Below are 22,010 nucleotides of genomic sequence, written 5' to 3' on the forward strand. Positions count from 1 at the left end.
AACCGGCTGTTTGTTTCCTCTGCATTTTTTCTGCAAACTAAAGTATTCAATCAATACATCAATCATCATAGTCATACCATAGGGAGATGTAGTTTGATGTGAGTTACCTTGCCTTAAGTTTACGATTTTAGAAATGCCTAAATTGTAATTATGTTATGAATATTGAGTGACTTGTTCCTCTATTTGGACAGTGGATGTCAAAGCTAAGTGATGAAAACGGGGATTTCACGGATAGGCCTGTTGTCCTGTTAAATGGGTGCTGTTTTACATAGTCATGGCGCCATCTTGTGGATAAAATTGGTGCTGTCACAATATTCTATTAAGTCGCAGGTGAGGTCTCTGATTATTTGACTATAGTCTTATTTTATTTTACTGAACCTTTTATTTGATATTATGTAGTGCATAATACATTACATAATTTTAACAAAGTTTGGGCTCCAGCCTCCAGTCTGCCTACCAGTGCTTGGCTTAGATTAGATTTTAGAAAGAGACCTGGTGAAAATAAAATTTAAAATTGTCTCCCATAGAATAGATTTTAAGGTACTACTCATAGTTTACAAAGCACTCAACAGTCAAGGCCCTGCATACATAACAGATTTCTTACCATCATACACTCCATCCAGAACATTAAGATCCTCAACAGCAGGTTTACTAACTACAAAAGAAAAAAATAAACCACGAAAGAAAATAGGAGAGGCCGCATTCTCTTCCTATGCACCAAAATTATGGAACACAATTCCGCAGGAAATCAGAGAGGCCAACTCCACCAACATTTTCAAACAAAAACTAAAAACACACCTCTTCAGATTAGCCTTCTCCACCCTACTGTAGCACTTTATTGAGGCTTCCCATCATGTATTCTATTTTTATTAATTATTATTATTTTTTCTCTTAACAAATACCTTATGCCTATTTTTATCTCGATGTCTGACTTCATGCACATTCACTGTCTTGTCTTGTCTTGCATTGTGTTTGATATAACCTATGACCTAACTGTAAAGCACTTGATGTATGTCCTGCCTGTGAAGCACTTTGAACTGCAACCCTGTATGAAAGGTGCTATACAAATAAAGCTTATTATTATTATTATTATTATTATTATTATGTATGTCCAAAACCGTTACTTTTTAAAGTTTGTTTTGAAATTAAATCGTGAAAATAGCCTATATTACTTTTGTGGGACACTTATGTGACAACAGAGCATTAATTTACGAAAAAACGTTCAAATACGGAGATAAAGGTTTTTGCCCGACAGTAGCCTCAGTCGGTTGGGTTGTTTTGTTTTTACCTGACGTCATATAGAAGCGACGCATGGTCTAACAGGACCCCGGCTGAAGTTTAGTTTGCTTCTACAAGAAAACCAATGTTTTCTCCTCCTCCTAACTAAAGCTGCAAACATACTGTGCAGACTGTGTCAATATTAACATTCCATCTGCTAAAGAAGAGAACATGGAGGGTTCTGCCAACGACATGATAGCATCTACCTCTGAACAGAACATGGAGGGTTCTGACAACATAGCATCTACATCTAGTATGGTATGCTTCTTTGTGTTCTCTGTCACTGCTCCTTGTCTTGCACTTTAAAAAAAAATCCAAATGAGTCCCCTATGTGCTCCCTAAGCCCTGTTCCCTCAACCCTATGTTCCCTCATCCCAAAATAGACCTTATGTTCCCTCAGCATCACATTATGGCCCTTCCATAATGTGCTGTGCTGTGAGGTGAGTGGTGACCCATCACCTGTCAAAACATGTATAATGCATAATGCGCTTGTAAGGCATTGTAACACTTGTTATAAAGGTTTATAATTATGTATGACAACTTAAAACAGGGTTTGTAACTCCTAAGTGTTGGTCATAATGCATTACTGTATAAGCTCAGTGGAACAGCACATTATAGCTACCTAATGACTTGGTGTCTGTTATAAGTTGTTATGAACATTTATAGTGAGTGTTTTGAAGCATTATATGTGCATTACCTATTCTAATGCATTATAAATGTATAATATATATAAATTATAATGCATTATAGACCCTACCTTAAGTAAAGTGTTACCAACCACCATATACCCCATTGGCGTAGCCACAATTTGCAACACTAGATTTTTTTTTAATGATGAATCTAGAGTTGCAACACCCTCCATTGAAAGCCCATTCATCCAAATAGAATCTGCTTGTATTAAACAACGTTAAACACACCAACATTGCAGCTGTAAGGCAAAACTTGAATTATCCTCTTTCAAGTGTTGGGGTTTGGAAGCAATCGTTTTCATTAACGCATCGTGCTGCTGCTTCCTGTATTATGTGCACATTCCAAACAGGTGGACGTGGTACCCTCGACCGTTCAGTGACTTCCGACGAGCGCTTCTAAACTCCAACACTTGTAACACCCTGCTGTAACACACACACACACACACACACACACACACACACACAAGCATTCCGGATACCCCACACACATGATGTAGGCTATAATACGGAAAGCTTGTCCTCTGAACAAGACTCATCATAGTGTCACGTTGATAGTATTACAGGAATTAAACAAAAACTAAGGTGCACAAAAATAATAGCTGGGTCCATATATATTACATTTTTTATAAATATTTTATTTTTTCCACCTTGCTTGCTGATGGTGAAATAAAACCCTTGACTGTGATGTGACTCCATCCTGCTGTGTCTTCCATACCCCCCCCCCTGCTTTGCAATCTGTTTCTAACTGCTGTACTGTCTTTGGCGCCTGGATTTCCCCCAGCGGGATCAATAAAGGTCTTATCTTATCTGATCTGAACAGAACATGGAGGAGGATTGTGTCAACAGCCTCCCGTTGACACCTACCAATTGGAACATGAAAGATTCTGCCAACAACGACATGCCATGTACGTCCGGACCCGGACCGAGCGCAGAGGGGTCCGGTTCTGAGGCCGTGCGACGCTGCAGTCTCTGCAAAAAAGAACTCGTACCTGGGAGTAAGGTGTGGCGAGTAGGTGTGGCGAGAAGGAAGATATCAACGATGGTCGATTTGAAGACTGCGAAAGTACTGATGCCCAATCTTTCACCAGAGGAGTATATATGTTTGGATCCGTGCGTCAAGTGGGTATATTCACAAACAAAGCCAACAAGTCTGTCAAGACATACAGGCCATAAGCGCACCTGGATTGGTTTTTCTATGAAAAAAAACCCTGCAGTGCCTCTCAAAAATCAAGATTCTACAAACACGAACTCAGGTTATTAATATTATGTGTGTGTGTGTGTGTGTGTGTGTGTGTGTGTGTGTGTTCTATTTATTATTATTATGATTATTATTATTTTCTACAAGGAAATACCAGATTAAAGTAACAATGTATGTGCTTTTTTAATTAGTCTTAACCCATTTAGACCTGAGGACGATTCTACAAATGTCTTCTAAATCCTGACGGTTTTCTGAAAGCCCTATGTTTCTATGTCAGTCATGACATTTTCATGTCAAGAACCCCCAGAAATATATGTAATATGCCGCCGACCCCATCTGAAAATATGTTGTTCCACGGACCCCCCCCCCCCCCCCCCCCCCCCCCCCCCCAGAAGCAAAGATTTGAGTTAAAAACGTACGCTCTGAAAGAATATATATTCAAGGATTTGCGCCACATTTTCACGATTTTTCAAAAGAACTACAAGCTCTGAACTATGAGTTTGTAGATCTGCTATTTTTCAACAGCTAAAGCATAACATAATGCTTAAAACACCAAAAGGGGTTCCCGCCCAAAATGGGTTAATTAGTCTCAACCACATGAAACTGGAGTTTTAGAAGACATTTTTAAAACTGGCCTCAGGTCAGGTCCCATTTTGGGCGGGAACCCCTTTTGGTGTTAGCATTATGTTATGCTTTAGCTATTGAAAAATAGCAGATCTACAAGCTCATAGCGCGCCACCGAGTGGCGCGCTACGAGCTTGTAGGTCTGCTATTTTTGAAAAATCGAAGAACCACTGACAGAAACAGCTTTTTCAGAAAACTGTCAGGATGTAGAAGACATTTTTAGAATCTGATCTCAGGTCAAAATGGGTTAATGAGTTAATCCCATTCATGTTTCTTTCCAGTGTCCACATCAGATGGTCCATCTCCAGCGCCCAAGAAGGACATGCCGTCTACGTCCGAACAGAGCTCGGAGGGTTCCGCTTCTAAGATTACGTGCAGTCACTGCAAAAGAGAACTCCAAAAAGACGCACACGGATCCCTGCCGAGAATACGAATATCTAAGCTGCTTGATTTGAAGACTGCGCAAGTACTGTTGCCCCATCTTTCACCCGAGGAGTTTATATGTAGAGATTCGTGCGTCAAGTGGGTATATTCAAAGACGAAGCCATCGAGGCTGTCAAAACATAAAGGCCATAAGCGCACCTGGATTGGGTTTTCTATGGAAAAAGACCCTCTGCCTGCAGTGCCAAGCAAAAAACCCATCATGGACCATGATTTTACAAACACCAACTCAGGTAGTATTAATTTATTTTTAATTTTTTTCACATTACATACTCTTTCTTTATTGCTCATCTCTGTTACTATCACAGTAACAGAAATGAGAAATAAAGTATGCAATGTGAAAAAAAAATATATTTATCAGAGCACATTGTGAAAAGATTGCTTTAACCCATTTAGGCCCGACGTCGAAATAAAAAAAAAGTCTACTGAAAGAATATATATTCAAACATTTGTGCCACATTTTCACGATTTTTCAAAAATAGCAGACCTACAAGCTCGTAGCGCGCCACTCGGTGGCGCGCTATGAGCTTGTAGATCTGCTATTTTTCAATAGCTAAAGTATAACATAATGCTTAGTTAAAACACCAAAAGGGGTTCCCGTCCAGAACACCTACAGTATAGTGGCTGCATCCATTCAGCACCATGGACAGCGACTAGTGTCTGGCTGTCTTCCTCCCTCTCTTGGGTGGGCTGGGTACACCAATTATTATTATTTATTTTTTAACATGTTTATTGATTTTTCTTGGTAGTATTCTTATTAATATTATGATGATGATAATTTTCTACAAGGAAATTACATATTACAGTAACATGTATGTATGTGCTTTTAGTCTTCTTAACCACATGAACCCTAGACTGGGGTTATAGAAGACATTTTTAAAACCGGCCTCGGGTCTTAACCCATTCTGGATGGGAACCCCTTTTGGTGTTTTAAGCATTATGTTATACTTTAGCTATTGAAAAATAGCAGATCTACAAGCTCGTAGCGTGGCACTCGGTGCGCTATGATCTTGTAGATCTGCTATTTTTGAAAAATCGTGAAAATGAGGCACAAATCTTTGAATATAATATATTCTTTCATAGCGAACGTTTTTAACTCAAACTTTGCTTCTGGAGGGTCCCTGGAACAACATATTTTCAGATGGGGGTCGGCGGCCGATCACATATATTTTTGGGGGTCCTTGACATGAAAATGTTTGAGAACGACCGACATAGAAACATGGGTTTTTCAGAAAACTGTCAGGAAGACATTTAGAAGACATTTGTAGAATCGTCCTCAGGTCTAATGCCATTTATTCATGTTTTCTGTCCAGTGTCCACATCAGATGGTCCATCTCCAGCGCCCAAGAACGACATGCCGTCTACGTCCGAACAGAGCTCGGAGGGTTCCGCTTCCAAGATTGTTACGTGCAGTCACTGCAAAAGAGAACTCAAAAAAGACTCGCACGGATCGCTGCCGAGAATAAAAATATCTCAGCTGCTTGATTTGAAGACTGCGCAAGTACTGTTGCCCCATCTTTCACCTGAGGAGTTTATCTGTACGGATCCGTGCGTCAAGTGGGTATATTCAAAAACGAAGACAACAAGGCTGTCAAAACATTACAACCATAAGCGCACCTGGACCGGTTTTTCTCTGAAAAAATACCCTCTGCCTTGCAAGAAAATGAGGATGGATCAGGACTCTACAAACATGAACCCAGGTTGTTATTATTATTATTATTATTACACTTAACAATAATACAAAATAAAGAAATAACTATTCTTATAAATATGCTGATGATTATTTTCTTCAAGGAGATAACAGATTACAGTAACAATGTGCTTTTTCTAATCAGTCTTAACATGAATCACGGTCTGGAGTCCTTAAATAATAACATATTGGGGGTCCTGACATGAAACTGAGCACCACTGATAGCAACGAAAACTTTCAGAAAATTGAAGACATTTTTAGAACCGGCCTCCGGGCCTAATGTGTTAACGCCATTCATGTTGTCTGTCCAGTGTCCACATCAGATGGTCCATCTCCAGCTCCAGCTCCATCTCCAGCACCATCTCCAGCGCCCAAGAAGGTGGGGCAAGTCAGCAGAGTGATTGCCGCTTTAAGACAAGGAAAACATGCTACTGCATTAAGACTTCTGCTGGAACTGCCAACGGGTGCTGCTGCTTTCAACAAAGTGTGCCAAGGAATCATACGCAAAGAGGTAGGGTTGTCACGATCACAGCATTTTAGTTGATGATTAATCGTACAAAGACATGTAATTGTATTAAGAGAGCATTACACACAACAGAAAGCCAACTATTAGGGGACTAACTAAAGGCATTTGAACAGGTCTCAATTTGTGGGATGCCTGAAAAGTCTTGGAAATGAGGGACTGTCCCACGCACAGGGGGACATCTGGTCACCCTAGTTGTGAGCTTGTGGATCTGCTATTGTCAGAGCGCAACAACCAAGCTTGTAGATCTGCTGTTCACTCAAGTCAGTCTTGCGTCATTGATAGCACACTGGTGTAAGAACCTTATTATCGCACCATATGATTGCTATAGGCCTGGAAATGGGGTAAAATACGCTGGAAAGGTTATGGAAAGGTTTGAAAATCCCTGTCCCTGTTAAACCCTGTAGATTTTGCCCCCCAAAATATTAATCTTAACATTGAAATTATGTTATTATCTTAAAACAAAGCTGTGTGAATATATTGATCAGTGGCGTGCACAGACATTTAGAGGGGCAGGTGCTCAAGTTAAAAAAGGGCACCTTGTGCAGCGCGTGGAACCGGCCGGTTGCCTTAATCCATTTTGGGGCGGGAACCCCTTTTGGTGTTAGCATTATGTTATGCTTTAGCTATTGAAAAATAGCAGATCTACAAGCTCATAGCGCGCCACCGAGTGGCGCGCTATGAGCTTGTAGGTCTGCTATTTTCGAAAAACCAAAAAAAAAAAAGAGAAAAAAAGGGTTTTTTTCCCCTTTTTTTTTAAAAGGGCACATTGCCAAAAGGGCAGGGGGTGCTCTAGCACCCCCTAGTGTCTATCTGTGCACGCCACTGATATTGATGGATGTTTTTTTATATATTCTTTTTTTTACAGCGTATTAAGTTGGCCAAAGATACGGAGGGACCTTTTGGAAAGCAACTCACTCCTGAAAACCTGTCCTCGTTTTCTTGGAAGGAGACGAATGCGTTGGTCGAGGAAAAGGCACCTTTCACTCTGGAGTGCCTGCGATCGATGTTCCCACAGGCACAGACAATCACAGGACAACCTCTCATTCACAATGGTGGAAATAAAGAGCAGAGGTGTGTAACCCTCTTAATCCATTGAGACCTGGAACGCATCCATGTCACGTTAGCGTTTAACCACATTAACCATTAACCCATTTTGGGTGGGAACCCCTTTGTGTTTTAAACATTATGTTATAATTTAGCTATTGAAAAATAGCAGATCTACAAGCTCATAGCGTGCCACCGAGTGGCGCGCTATGAACTTGTAGGTCTGCTATTTTTGAAAAATCGTTAAAATGTGCCTCAAATCTTTCCGAAAATTGTCATGATTTAGAAAACTTTTTTTTTTTTTTTTCGACGTCAGGCCTGAATGGGTTAACTAATTAATTTATTAGATATTTAGATTTGTACATTTTACCTATACAATAGTTTCACGTTAAAGGCGTAATCACAAAAAACAAATTTATTTATTTTTATTTCCATGTTCAATAGTATTTTACTTCCACTCAGACTCTAAAGAAAGTTCAAATAATCATGTCGGACGTCGGTACTGTTTAAAAGAACATAGCGCAAACTTTTGAGATCGATGTCTTTGTAATAATCACCAGTTTATTACTACTTTATAAAAGCAACATGAAGCTAACTATGTATTTTAATGTTTAGGACAATGACTGAAGAGGAAGCTCAACAGCTGCTGGATAAGAGGATAGGAATGGTCATGTCTATCTCTCTGTTCACCGGCGGCAGCGGCTTGAATACATTTGTCCAGTCTGTCATTGGTGTTGAGATGTGGAGGGAAGGTTGTTCTCCAAAGGTGTTCAGGATCATGAATAGCCTTGGCCTCTCCCAGTGCAGAGATGTTTCCAGGAAACACATAGTCAGACTTCAAGATGACCACGATAAAGAGGTCAAGCTGTGGAAAGGACAGGTAGAGGTGAGTATTATAGGGGAGCTCATATTGTTAAAAAAAGAAAGTTGTAACCATATAAAACGAACTCGTATTTGTGTGTGTGTGTGTGTGTGTGTGTGTGTGTGTGTGTGTGTGTGTGTGTGTGTGTGTGTGTGTGTGTGTGTGTGTGTGTGTGTGTGTGTGTGTGTGTGTGTGTGTGTGTGTGTGTGTGTGTGTGTGTGTGTGTGTGTACATACAGTATATGTGTGTATATATAAATATCTTGATGGTGTGATTCAAATTGAATAATTGTGTTCATTAAACACCTGTCCATTCATCTCCATTACGTTTAGAAAGAACTAAAGATACCAAAAAAGATTATCGCACGCAAGTGTCTAGCCAATCGAGTTCCAGCCTACTCTCTCAATTTGGAGCGAGTCAAGGTATTACTTTAACTTCTACGTCATATTGGTTCATTACCATTTTGTTGATTGAATTCTTCCCTAGCAATCAAACCTCATGTCTTCCCATAACAGATCGCATCCCATGCCAAGCAAGAACTTCTTGGAGGAAAAAAACCCACGATTTGGGCATTTCGCTTTGTCCATAGAAACCGCATACCTTTCAGCGATCTAAAGGGGCATCAGAGAAGGGCAGTCGAGGTGTCACCAGACAGCATCCTGCCATCCAAACAGGTACACATCCTTTAAAGAAAACATGCACATGACCACCAGCTTGCTGCTGTCACCAACATAAATATGATACTTTCTTTCTTTTTTTATGTTAGACATATGAGGCACTGCGACAGCGCATGAAGACAATTGTGATGCGCATAATTGTTGACAACCTCACAGCCCTGGAAGGATTGAGAAGCAAGGTTGTATGGCACATTCCCCACTTATACTCCAAGCAGATGAAGGAGAAGAGCAACGTTGTAAGTCGACATGTTACAGATGTACAATCACTCACATTACTAACACAGCAAATCCCATGGAAATCCAACCTGTATTTCTTTAGATGTTGTGTGTGACCAAATTGTTGGCCTGGGAGCCTATCTATGTTTCCTGGGTTCTATGTTCTCTGCTTACAACCCACTTAGCCTAACGTAAGCGGGAAACATAGAACCCGGGGAACATTATGTAATGATGGCACCCCAGCTGACAGACTGGGCCTTCTTTAGACTCGCAGGGCTAAAGATAGTGAAATTCCCCCCAAAGGAACTGTGCCTATTCTCTAATGGGTGTTTTGTTTATTTCTTACAGGTCAATCTTGGGGCAGTCCCTGTGGACTCGAGCACAACAGAAGGACACAGTGAGATAATGGGCAGCCTTATTGAATATGTTCCAACATTGAAGGGGAAACCTCACCAAGTGCTGTGCTGTTCAGACGGCCTAAACGTCGACACCACGGAGGAGCCCAGTGAATTTGAAGGGCTTGTGGACGCGCCGCCAGAATATCACAAGGAATCCCTGTGTTACCAGGTGACAAACTTAAGTGCTTGAGTTGTATAAATGTATGAATGAAGAATACATTTTCTATCACATCATTTATCTAATATACAGTGGCGACACAGAAGGGAGGATCAATAAGTCTTAATGGATTCATTTGAAGGGGAACAAAAGTGTAAAAATAACTGGGTACACAGTACACACACACACAAAAAGGTGTCTAGTTTTGGCAATTATATTTATCATCTCTTGAACCACAGGACATTACGAAAATGCTATTCAGTGAGAAGAGTCTGGAGGCTCGAGGATCTCTGTCCCAGCTCAAATCAGTGTTTGCAGTGAGAGGCCAGTGTATTGAAGGGAAGGTCAAGGAAACAATCCAGCATGTCTGGGATGTGGATTTCATCACGGTAATATTCAGAAAGTGTGCATTGCATTGCTTTAATTTCCCTCCAATTCATATAATGTTTCCATGCATGTTCTGCAATGTACATCACCTGAACGAAGGACAAATGTTTTTTTGTTTCCTAGTTCGTGACGTCCGCTTACATCACTTTATACGCTGCTACCGAGTGCAACCTTGACAATGTTGATCAGCAGCCTTCAGACTTCCCCACAGACGCTGAGGCCCAAATGGAGTGGCTTAGTGGACTCGCACACAGACTGGTGGACTTGGTGTGGATGCCACCACCTCAAGAAGACATCAATACTGCTGCTGCCACTGCAAGTCTCTCTGAAGTAAAGACGATTGATTCCTGTTTCTGTGGAGAAGGTAGGCAACGAAGAGCAAGCAAAGAAAATGCTTCAGATGCTACAGACCTACATTATATTAAGCAAACCCTTTTATAAGAAATGGAAATAAATAAACAACAAAAAAGCAGCTTCTCAGTCTCAACCCAAAGCAGCCACTGTTGCACTGAAGGCCACGAGGGAGAGACCTGAATTGTTTTTTTTTAAAGAAACATTCATGAACCATTGGTCCGTATAACATGTAATTTGCAAGGCAGGTCCATGGGATATGCAAGAACGAATAGGCAAAAATCTATTTTGAAATAAATATAATAGAATAAATTACTTTTGTCATGATGAATCCACTTAAAATTGGTCAAGGCAACCAGCAACATGACTGTAAACATGTATCCAGTTCTGTAGTCATAGCAAGCACTCTGTTTCCCATAATCTCTTATGTGTGCAAGGGGGAAGTCTTGACACTTGGTCCAGAATGTACATCTGATCAACAATCAAAATTCACCACCATTCTGTGGAACCTGGTCCATTACTGCAATGCAGCTACATTCTTTTGTTTTTCTTCCTCATATCAATGCTTTTAAATGGTATTTAGTATAGCTTTTAAATTGTATGTTGAACTGCCTTTATGAAGGTAAATGTTATACTAATTTACTTGCCTTGCCTTATATGTCTTCTTCGCTCTAGAAAAACCAGGTGAGCCATTAGTGCAGTGCTGCAGCAACGTCTGTGAAGGTGTGTGGTTCCATGAAGGTTGTGCTCCAACAACCGATCCGAGCGTCACTCAGGATTGGTTCTGCAGCCCAGAGTGTCAAGAAGACGGCACCTACATATACTGTCACTGTAAAGAGCAACGAGGGGGACAGATGGTACAGTGTGCACTCATGGACCAGTGCAGAAGACATGAGTGGTACCACAAGGACTGTCTGAGTCTGTCGGAACAAGAAAATGCTGACTCTGAGCAGTGTAAGAAAGGACTTGTTATTTCCAATGTCCTGTAGTGTTGTCTGCCTAGACTCCTAGACTAGAATAATCTGTCACTTCAAACCTGGAGGTTTTATGACTGGGACTTGAGCTTGGACTTTTGTGTCAAAAGTGAATATTTTCACACTGTACAGCATACGCTACTCTTTCATAAACAAGAGTTTGGACTGGGGATTGAGGGACTTGGACTCAATTTCTGACTTCACCAACAAACTGCTAACCAGTTAAATCTAACAAATATGTCGTCGCTATTTGGGCAGAAACCTTGTATGTCCAACACCGTTCAACTTTCAGGAAATGGAACAAAAATGGTCAAACAGTGAAAATATAAGGTTCACTACTTTTGCTTGAAACACTTGTACAAACAAGTTGGGCATGAAGTGTTGGGAACAAGGTTTCTGCCTGACAGCGACGGTATATTCCTAAGTATATTTGAAATATAATGTGCTTTACAAAGTGCTGTTTCTTTTACAGCTACATGGTACTGCTCAGAGATGTGCTTCATTGCGTCCGATGCAGACGACCATGTGCTCAACTACACGAAGGCTCTTGTGTGGGAGGGGCTTTACAACATGTCAAGACGAGATGCTATCAGAGAGGGTGATGGAGAAGCCATGACAGACTTCTGGAAAATGGACATGGTTCTGTTCTGGGCTAGAAACCACCTCAAGGATTTCACCACCTGCCATCGATTGCTCACTGGTAGGACTTGTAGTGAAAATGTAATGTGTCGCTATGGGCATTCTGTCACTGTAATACCAATGTCATTAATCAAGTGCATCTTGTCTGAATAGGGATTGAAGGATTCTACCCAGAGCACATTAGACAAGACCTGAAGTGGAACCGTGTGGCAAACCTTGAAGGAAAACCTGGAGGCAACATCAGCTTAGACTTAGTCAATGAATTCATGAATACCGAATTCAAAGGTACGTTCCTGAATTTATATTGGCTAAATTAGCTAAATGCGTGTTATGTCATTTGTTGAGTGACACATTTGACATAGTTCTCATCCTCATTATGACAAGGCTTTGCATTATGACACAAATCCTTGATTACCAAAGACATTGGTTGTGTCTCGAATTCAGTCACTCATACTACTCCCTATAATTAGTCAGATGTAGACGCTATATTAACTCATCGAAAAAAGAAAAACAAATAATATTTAAAAAAAGAAAGTAAGACTCAGGTGGCCGTCAATTTCGTCATGGCGCTGTGGCAAAATTAAAACATCTCAGATCAGCGTTGGTGGTTGGAGCGATAAAGAAACAGCCCATGTATGTATAATATTATATATTTATATTTATATATTATTAACATGTAATTAGTCTATTATTATTATGGTACGACAGGTTCTCTCCCTCGCTCTCGTTTTTCTGTGACAGGCACTTTCTGCCATTGTTGCTTTTCCTTTAAGCCAAACGTGCGCAATGCATTATGGGATTGGTAGAGCTTAGTTAATGGGTACAAGAACTCCTTTATATGGCATATGTGACATGACCTGATGAAGACCCACGACATGATCCAAACGTTGTCGGCTAAATACAGACGTTTTTGTACCTGCTTTGCTGGCTCTACCCTTTTTGATCTGAAGCCTCTTGAGCCACACCCACCAGTCAATGTTCCTTAATCCTTAAAGTTCCCTTTCACAGCTTAGTTATTGACCATTGTCTGTACCCTGTACATTTCACGTGTATTGGGGATAAAATGAGTCCACTAGATAGGGTATAATAATAATAACGATGATCATTATACATTCGGACACTACTTCAAAATGGTGTAATCACTATATAGTTCACTTGACTATAGGCAGAATAAGGAATGAATTCGGACACAGCTATGGTCTGATTCTGAAGCTCTCCCATCTGAGGTTTTTATTTAAAATTTGCAAGTAAATGATTATGATCATATTACGATCACAATAGTCAAAGCATTGCAATGGTTGGTGAAATAAAAGTACTTTAATACACCATCAAGGGTCCCTGAAGGTTCAGACCCTGATGTGACTGAGCTGTACTTCTGTTGTAGAGTCCTTGGCACGTGTGAGCTACCACTACACCAATGACATGATGAAGCAGTGTGGAATGATGGCAGGAGCACTTGGAAGTGAGGCAGATCGGCTGCTCGTCTCGCCAGGAGCAGGAAACGGCAGCGGCCTCACAACGTCCCTGCCCTCGTCGCACGCCTACAAGAGAAGAAGACAAGCTGACATTGCTAAGTTTGTGGCCGAGTATAAGAGGGACCACCTCTTCAGGTACATTCCTGGGAGAGCACACCAGGGCTTTGAGAAGTTTACTTTCCAGCAGGAAATCCAAACCCCCGAGGAGATGGGGAACGCCATGAGGAATCTCGCACAGGACATGGACCTACAATCATGAGATCGTCCAATACTAATGGAAATAAGTAGCACCTCACATTTAGTGTTGGGGAGTGTATTCATTTATTTATGTATGTAATGTAAAGTCACGTTTATTTGTAAGCTCAAATTGTTTCATATTAAAAGACAACAAAAAGTAAGTGATGGAGTGTATTTGACTCATACAGACAGTGTTTTAGCCCCACTGGAATAGAATTGAATAGAATCATCTTTATTGTCACATCACAGTTAAATAAAGTAAATAATAATCACACCTGTGTGAAGTGAGGGGCGCTAATATATTAAAGTCTTAACTCATGTTGATTAGGTGATGTAATGGTGATGTAAAACAAACAGTGACAATGTTACACCAACACTGTACAAGTGATGAAATCAGCTGTCATTATGCTCGACATTTCAGGCCTCTGTTTTTACGTATTAATGTCGCCATCTTATGGCAAAAATAAGACTTATAAATACTTGTGTGCTGTGACTGCTGTCACAATATTCTACAGTCGCATTTACTTGATTAGAGGTCTCTGTCTGAACTGGAGATTTATTTTATTCTCTACTTTTATTCGATCAATACTTGGCAGGTGCTTTACATAAATAATGCATTTTAAAAACGTTTTGGGTTTGGGCTCCAACGTGCCTCCCAGTGCTTAGGGTGGAAACCTTGTAGGCCTACGTATGTCCTTACTTTTTATGGCCATAGACGTCATGACAAATGTGATGAAGTCAGCCCATTTTGGGCACATTTGGGCAAGTGGCTATGGCTGTTTTTAGCCCAAGGAGTGTATTTTGTGCAAAACTAATGCTTGGAATGGATTCAGATTTCAGAATCATGAAAACCCCCTAGTTTGACATGTCACATCATCTCACATGGTACTTAAAGCACAAGGAAAGTTTGACATTTTCGCCTGCCATAGGATGTTAATGGTAGGGTCACAAGAAACCCCTATAAAAAAATTGCTCAATACTGACAGCCAGTCAGCAAGTGGATTTATGAATGTATATAGTCAATATTTTAGCCCAATAAAAAGATTAGCCTATATACCAAATGTCCCACCCGTCTACCTCGGCTGCGGGACTACTACTTTTTGGGACACATTTACGAAAAAAAAGTTAAAATACGTAGATACAAGGTTTTTGCCCAACACAGCAGTTTGGCTTGTTTATATTTTGTTTTTTACCTGACGTCATGTGGAAGCGACGCGTGGTCTAACAGGACCCCGGCAGAAAGTAAAGTTGGCGGCTAGGCTATCAATTTTGCTTTGGCGGTTGAACGTCTTGTTGAAAAACATTGGTTTTAATTTCTCCTAATTAAGCTGCGTAGTAAACAATACTGTGGACTGCAGACTGTGTCAATATTAACATCACCAAACATGGAGGAGGATTGTGACAACATTCCATCTGCCAAAGAGAACATGGAGGGTTCTGCCAACGACATGATAGCATCTACCTCTGAACAGAACATGGAGGGTTCTGACACCATAACATCTACATCTAGTATGGTATGCTTTAGCCATGGTCATGGCGGAACTTCACCCTGTTTTGAGCACCGTGCTACATTTACAACGTTAACATCTACATACACGTTCAGATTACAAATATAAAGTGCTCAACCCCTCGGCTACGGATGTTACAATTTAGCGTGGGCGGGTATTGGCACCCGTGCCTTCCGTATTGTTAAATAAAAAGCATTTTTAATCCGATTGCCGGCCATTTTCTCAAAATGTTATAACGTATCCGTGTGCAATACACCTCCCAACCGATAGGGTCGCGTATTTGAAAGCATTGATTGATTGATTGAAATATTTATTAACAGTTTGCAGAATTACAGTACATTTCAAGCACAAACTCAATACAAAGACTGTTAACTGTGAGTGGACGACACCATAAAGCATTACACTTGTTTACAAGAGGGTCCACCTTGTTCAATTCATCAAAACATTTAAAGACGTACAAATAGACACTTCTAAGAACAGAACAGGAATTCATCATAAAGGAGGTAAAAAGGGAAAAGAAACATATACAGTGAGGGGAAAAAGGGGTGGGTGGGTGGTGGGGGGCATACAGAGAATAACAAACTATATTCAATTTCCACCCATTGATAGTGTTGCCTTGACTACTCTACTATGGTTGACTCCGTCAATTGAAGAAAAAGAGGGCGCTGTTGATGATGGGCTCCCAGATTACCTTGACTGTGTCGTCTCCATCATGGTTACATAGGGGTGTAACGATACTCGAATTTTGCGCGCTGTTATTTTTAGCAATGTAATTTAATTTAATAATGTCCATTAGTATTACTGTACTTGCCCGAAAAAAAGATTTTCCCGAGCAACCGTGCATTCTATACGTGTGGTAGGGGGCTCAGAGTGCGTCCGTCCACTAGGGAAAGTAGTCTTTCTACTCCACAAAACCGCCTTTTATTTGTATTTCTGAGTAGCGAAAGTGTTTGTTTATTTTTGCATCAGTCGACCGGCACTGCAGCCTTTCATGTGGGCGCAGGAAGTTGAAGGTACCATTGCCTTAAGGAGATGTTCTCTTAACGCTATGGACCAGAGCTATATAGTTTCCCCAGTTGGATCAATACAGGTCGTCTTGTCTTAATATCTTGTCTTGTCTTATCTTATAGGATTGTGGCAACAGCACAGCATCTGCTTCTGAGCCGAAGATGGGCTTGCGTTCTGCTTCTGAACGCTGCGGCAACTGCAAAGCGGAATTCTCACTTTGCAAAGTGAGAATAATATCGCTCGTCGACGCGAAGACTGCGAAGATACTGTTCCCTCATCTTAAGGCGGCGTCGGACTTCATATGCATGGAGTGCGTCAAGATGGTCAAATCAAAGACAAAGTTTGACGGCAGAAAGCGCACATGGGCCGGGAGTGGTTCTTCTGACAGTACACCACCTCCATCTAAACGAGACAAGACGAAGGCTGCTGTGCGTGGTGGTGGTGGTGTTCCAGCGCTGCCTCCTGCACCTACATCTATGCAGAACACGGAAGGTCCCGTACGCTACGTTGTCATTCCAAAAAGAGTACTTTCTGTAGCTGCTTCTGAACAGAACGAAGACTCTGTCAACGTAACAAAACCCTGTAAACCGAACATGAACAGAGATACCACCGTCGGACCATCTGCTTCTATGCTGAAAATGGCAGGTTCTGTCAAGAAACCACCAACGCAGAACATGGGAGCTTCTGTGAAGACACCATCTACTTCTAAACCGAACGTGGAAGGGACTGTTAAGGTGCCACCTACGTTTATACCAACCACGAAGGCCTCTCTACCGTATGTTGTCGGTGCCAGGCTGCCTACTGTGCTACCTATCGATTGGAACGTGAAGAAGTCTGCCAACGGCATGCAATCTACATCCGAACAGAGCGCTGAGGGGTCTGGTTCTGAGGCCGTGCGACGCTGCGGTCTCTGCAAAAGACAACTCAAACAAACACAGAAATTCCTGCCGAGATTGAGAATATCTAATCTGGTTGATTTGAAAACTGCGCAAGTACTGTTGCCCCATCTCTCACCAGAGGAGTATATATGTAGAGATCCGTGCGAAAAGTGGCTAAAGACAAAAACAAAGCCATTGGGTAAATGCAAAACAAAGCGCACCTGGACTGGTTTTTCTACTGATCATGACTCTACAAACACAAACTCAGGTTATTTATTATTATTATTATTATTATTATTGTATATATTATTGTGCTTTTTGGGTCAGTCTTAACTACATGAACCCTGGACTGGAGTTATTATTATTTTCAGAAATGGCAGATTGACAATCTCACAACGTTTTGTGGGTGTCGATCTATTTGACGTAGCCGCAGGCCTTAACACAGTTAAGAGGTTAACTTTTTGAATTGACCACTAACTAGATTAGTCACATGATCATTGATATGAATTATAAACCAAAGAATTCAGCGCGAAATAAATGCATTTTGCATTTGGAATTTGTCCCCAGCAAAAGTAGTTAATGTAGCATCATAATTATCTTAACCACTCTAACCTTTATTTATTTTATACTTTGACTTGGATATTCAAAAATAACAGATATATAAGCTCATGTAGATGCAAGAAAAAAATGAATATGCATAATTTTTTCAGAAAACGTTTAGAAGACATTTTAATGAGTTAATGCTATTTATGTTGTCTTTCCAGTGTCCACATCAGCTGGTCCATCTCCAGCGCCCAAGAAGGACATCCCGTCTACGTCCGAACAGAGCTCGGAGGGTTCCGCTTCTAAGATTGTTAGATGCAGTCACTGCAAAAGAGAACTCCAGAAAGACGGACACTGCTTCGGGAGAATAAGAATATCTAGACTGCTTGATTTGAAGTCTGCGCAAGTACTGTTGCCCCATCTTTCACCGGAGGAGTTTATATGTAGAGAGCCGTGCGAGAAGTGGGTAAATTCCAAAACAAGAAGACTAAAACACAAAAATATGCGCACCTGGACCGGTTTTTCGGTGAAAAAATACCCCCTGCCTTGCAAAAAAATTAGGGTGGATCAGGACTCTGCAAACATGAACTCAGGTTATTATTATTAGTTAAATAAAGAAGTGTGTGTGTGTGTGTGTGTGTGTGTGTGTGTGTGTGTGTGTGTGTGTGTGTGTGTGTGTGTGTGTGTGTGTGTGTGTGTGTGTGTGTGTGTGTGTGTGTGTGTGTGTGTGTGTGTGTGTGTGCGCGCTACTTTAAACATTATTTTATACTTTGACTATTCAAAAATAGCAGATATTGAGCTTTTACACCTGCAATTTTTAACTCAAATCTTTGCTGCTTTGTCCCTGGCCTGGAACAAAATACTTGGAGATGGGCGTCCGCGTCCAAATAGATAGATTTTGAGGCTCCTTGACACAACCGGTCTCAGGTTTTAATGCCATGCATGTTGTCTGTCCAGTGTCCACATCAGATGGTCCATCTCCAGCGCCCAAGAAGGTGGGGAACCTCAGCAAAGCGGTTAACTACTTAAGAAATCGACAATATCTTGCTGCATTTAGACGTCTGCTTGATGTGCCAACTGCCGTAAGAGCTTTCAACAAAGTGTGCCAAGAAATCATACGCAAAGAGGTAGGGTTGTCACGACCATGACATTTAAGTTGACGATTGTCAATTATTTTGGCGTTGAACATGACAAATTATTGCCATGTTAAACTCATTCCATGCCACGTGACGCCTTCGGACGCCTTTCCCGTGACGCCCTCGTTGCCATGTGACACCTATGGACGTCAACATTTTTTTTTTTTTTTTTTTTATATTCTTTTTTTTATACATAATTTGAAAATTCCTCTAATCTGGTGGGCAGGTGATGACATTCACATGACATGCACAATAGAATTTCAATTTCTTTCTTTTATTTATAATGGGCTTCGGTGGCAACAAGGGCCAAAACTGGTGTCCACCAGGTGGCACTGGATGAGTTTAAATTGAATGATAATTCAAATTCTACCTCTCATTTTATAATGTACAAGTACGATTTACTTTTAGGGCAAGTGGGCATCACCTTTGGGCAAGTAGAACTTGCCTGACAGGCAAGTGCCGCTGAGAACTCGGTGTCAACGCCTGATGTTTTTGTTTATCTATATATTATTGTTTACAGCGTGTTAAGTTGGCCGGAGATAAGGAGGGACCTTTCAGGAAGCAACCCACACCTGAAAACCTGTCCTCGTTTTCTTGGAAGGAGACGAATGCGTGGGTCGAGGAAAAGGCACCTCTCACTCTAAAGTGCCTGCGATCGATGTTCCCACAGGCAAAGAAAATGACAGGACAATATGCAGTTCAAAATCGTAAAGAAGAAGCACAGAGGTGTGTAACCCTCTTAACGAAATGATGATTTTTTAGATTTGTATATTTTAGAAATGGGAAGGGCTCTAAAAATTGCTTTTAAGACGCTCCAACTTTATTATTTACAAACTTAACACCGTTTTGACCTGGCAGTTTTTTGTTTTTTTTAGGTTAAAGTTTTAACTTGTAAAGCTGAATACTTATGCCACAAGGCAATGACACACAAGGCTTAAAGTTCTCAGTCCTGGGGACTGATTTCAGTCCTGGGGATCTCATAGGGGTCATTTAATGAGATCAGTGCAGATTTGCACAAAAAAAAAAATTCAGTCTTGGGATATTTTTTTGGCTTTAAGCCCTGAATGACATAACTAGGCATGTAACGATTCACTCAACTCACGATACGATTTTTCACGATATTAAAAAATATACATATTTGAATGAGAAATTACCGTTTTAATTTTATATAATTTATCTTCCCCCCCTGAGATATTTTATTTAACTACATTGCAAAAGAAGTAGCATTACTTTTGACAGTGCAGAAACATAATTGCCTTCCTCGATGAGCATCAACGACCATCATCACCTGGGCACAGACACACACAGCTCCCCTACTACAATTTATTTTATTTCAATGAATCGATTCATATCATCGGGATTAATATCGATATATATCGATATACGATATATCGTTACATACGATATACGATATATCGTTACATACGATATACGATATATCGTTACATACGATATACGATATATCGTTACATGCCTACACATAACCCTGCTGTCCTGGCCTTGGCGTGAACAGCCTTTGGTAGCAAACAACAACTATTTGTTTTCTTCTCATTCTAGTCTTAAATATTAACTGTAGTGAAGGATTTGATGTGTTGTGAAACCAATTCATAGCCAACCGGAATGGAATTACAGTCTAGATACAGATACATTCTTGATCTTGATCACTAGTGGTGAAGATAGGACCGCCCCACAAGTGTCCTATACATTTTAATTGTATCATGTTAAAACACATTGAGAGCCCACGCTTAACTGCCCAAAATCACTTTCACCTAGAAAATCCATTCACATTTTTTATAATTCAGCTGACTGTGGAGACACATGCTGGAACTTTTTACTTTGAAATGTTTTATAGTTTCTGAGTTATTTAATTTAAACGCCAAATGCATTCTCAATGGCGAAAAAAACAAACTTTGGCACCACGTGTTAAAAAAAAGTGTTTTAATTTTTCTGATTTTTTTTAATAAAAAAAATAATAAAAAAAAAACGTCCACAGACGTCTTGGGCTATGCACGTGCGGTAATACCCATGACGTCCACAGACGTTTTGGGCACAAAAAAAGCAAGCGTATTTCACTTCCATTGTAAGAAAAACGTTCTAATAATCATGTCAGTACTGTTTAAAAGAACACAGCACTAACTTTTGAGGTTGATGTCTTTCTAATAATCACCAGTTAGTACTTTTTAAAAGCAACATGAAGCTAACTATGACTTTTAATGTTTAGGGCAATGACTGAAGAGGAAGCTCAACAGCTGCTGGATAAGAGGATTGGAATTGCCATGTCTATCGCTCTGTTCACCAGGAGCTGCAAAAATACATTTGTCCAGTCTGTTATTGGAGTTGAGATGTGGAGGGAAGGTTGTTCACAAAAGGTGTTCAAGATCATGAATAGCCTTGGAGTCTCCCAGGGAATATATGTTTCCCGGCAAAACATAGTCAGACTTCAAGATGACCACGATAAAGAGGTTAAGCTGTGGAAAGGACAGGTTGAGGTGAGTATTATAGGGGAGCAATATGACCATAAAAGTAAAACGATATAAAAACGTATACATAGTAAATAGTAAAAAAAAATATGTTTTAACCATATAAAACTCAAGTGTGTGTGTCTCTGTGTGTGTAGCAGCTTGATGGCGTGATAAAAATGTAACAATTGTTTAAATTAAACCCCTGTCCATTCATCTTCATTGTGTTTAGGAACAACTAATGTTACCAAGGAAGACGTTAGCACACAACATTCAAGCCAATCGAGTTCCAGCATTTTCTCTCACTTGGGACCGAATCAGGGTATTACTTTAACTTCTACGTCATATTGGTTTATTACCATTTTGTTGAATGAATTCTTCCCTAGCAAACAAACCTCATGTCTTCCCATAACAGATCGCATCCCATGCCAAGCATGAACGTCTAGGAGGAAACAAGCCCACGATTTGGGCATTTCGCTTTGCCCATAGAAACCGCATAACATTCAGCCATCGACGGGGGCCTCCGAAAAAGGCAGTGGAGGTGTCACCAGACAGCATCCTGCCATCCAAACAGGTACACATCCTTTAAAGAAAACATACACATGACCACCAGCT

General features: G+C 40.6%; 2 protein-coding genes across 2 annotated transcripts in view; both read left to right on the plus strand.

The window, feature by feature from the left end:
* Nucleotides 1-22,010, plus strand: part of LOC306915944 (uncharacterized protein) — a 67,475-nt gene that overhangs the window by 15,533 nt on the left and 29,932 nt on the right. The window contains exons 8-10 of the mRNA XM_079493616.1: nucleotides 21,158-21,425; nucleotides 21,628-21,717; nucleotides 21,811-21,969. Of these exons, the coding sequence (XP_079349742.1) occupies nucleotides 21,158-21,425; nucleotides 21,628-21,717; nucleotides 21,811-21,969 (517 nt within the window). The remainder of the gene's footprint in view (nucleotides 1-21,157; nucleotides 21,426-21,627; nucleotides 21,718-21,810; nucleotides 21,970-22,010) is intronic.
* Nucleotides 1,279-14,015, plus strand: LOC306915948 (uncharacterized protein). Its single transcript, XM_079493623.1, has 17 exons — nucleotides 1,279-1,536; nucleotides 2,788-3,220; nucleotides 4,071-4,463; nucleotides 5,544-5,930; nucleotides 6,232-6,431; nucleotides 7,312-7,517; nucleotides 8,106-8,376; nucleotides 8,685-8,774; nucleotides 8,868-9,026; nucleotides 9,119-9,265; nucleotides 9,594-9,812; nucleotides 10,040-10,189; nucleotides 10,311-10,551; nucleotides 11,214-11,492; nucleotides 11,985-12,212; nucleotides 12,305-12,436; nucleotides 13,536-14,015. Exons 1-17 carry the CDS (start codon nucleotides 1,450-1,452, stop codon nucleotides 13,883-13,885), a joined length of 3,972 nt encoding a protein of 1,323 aa, XP_079349749.1. The 5' UTR covers nucleotides 1,279-1,449; the 3' UTR covers nucleotides 13,886-14,015.

Source organism: Electrona antarctica (assembly GCF_951216825.1).
Source record: "Electrona antarctica genome assembly, chromosome: 22".
NCBI lineage: Eukaryota > Metazoa > Chordata > Actinopteri > Myctophiformes > Myctophidae > Electrona > Electrona antarctica.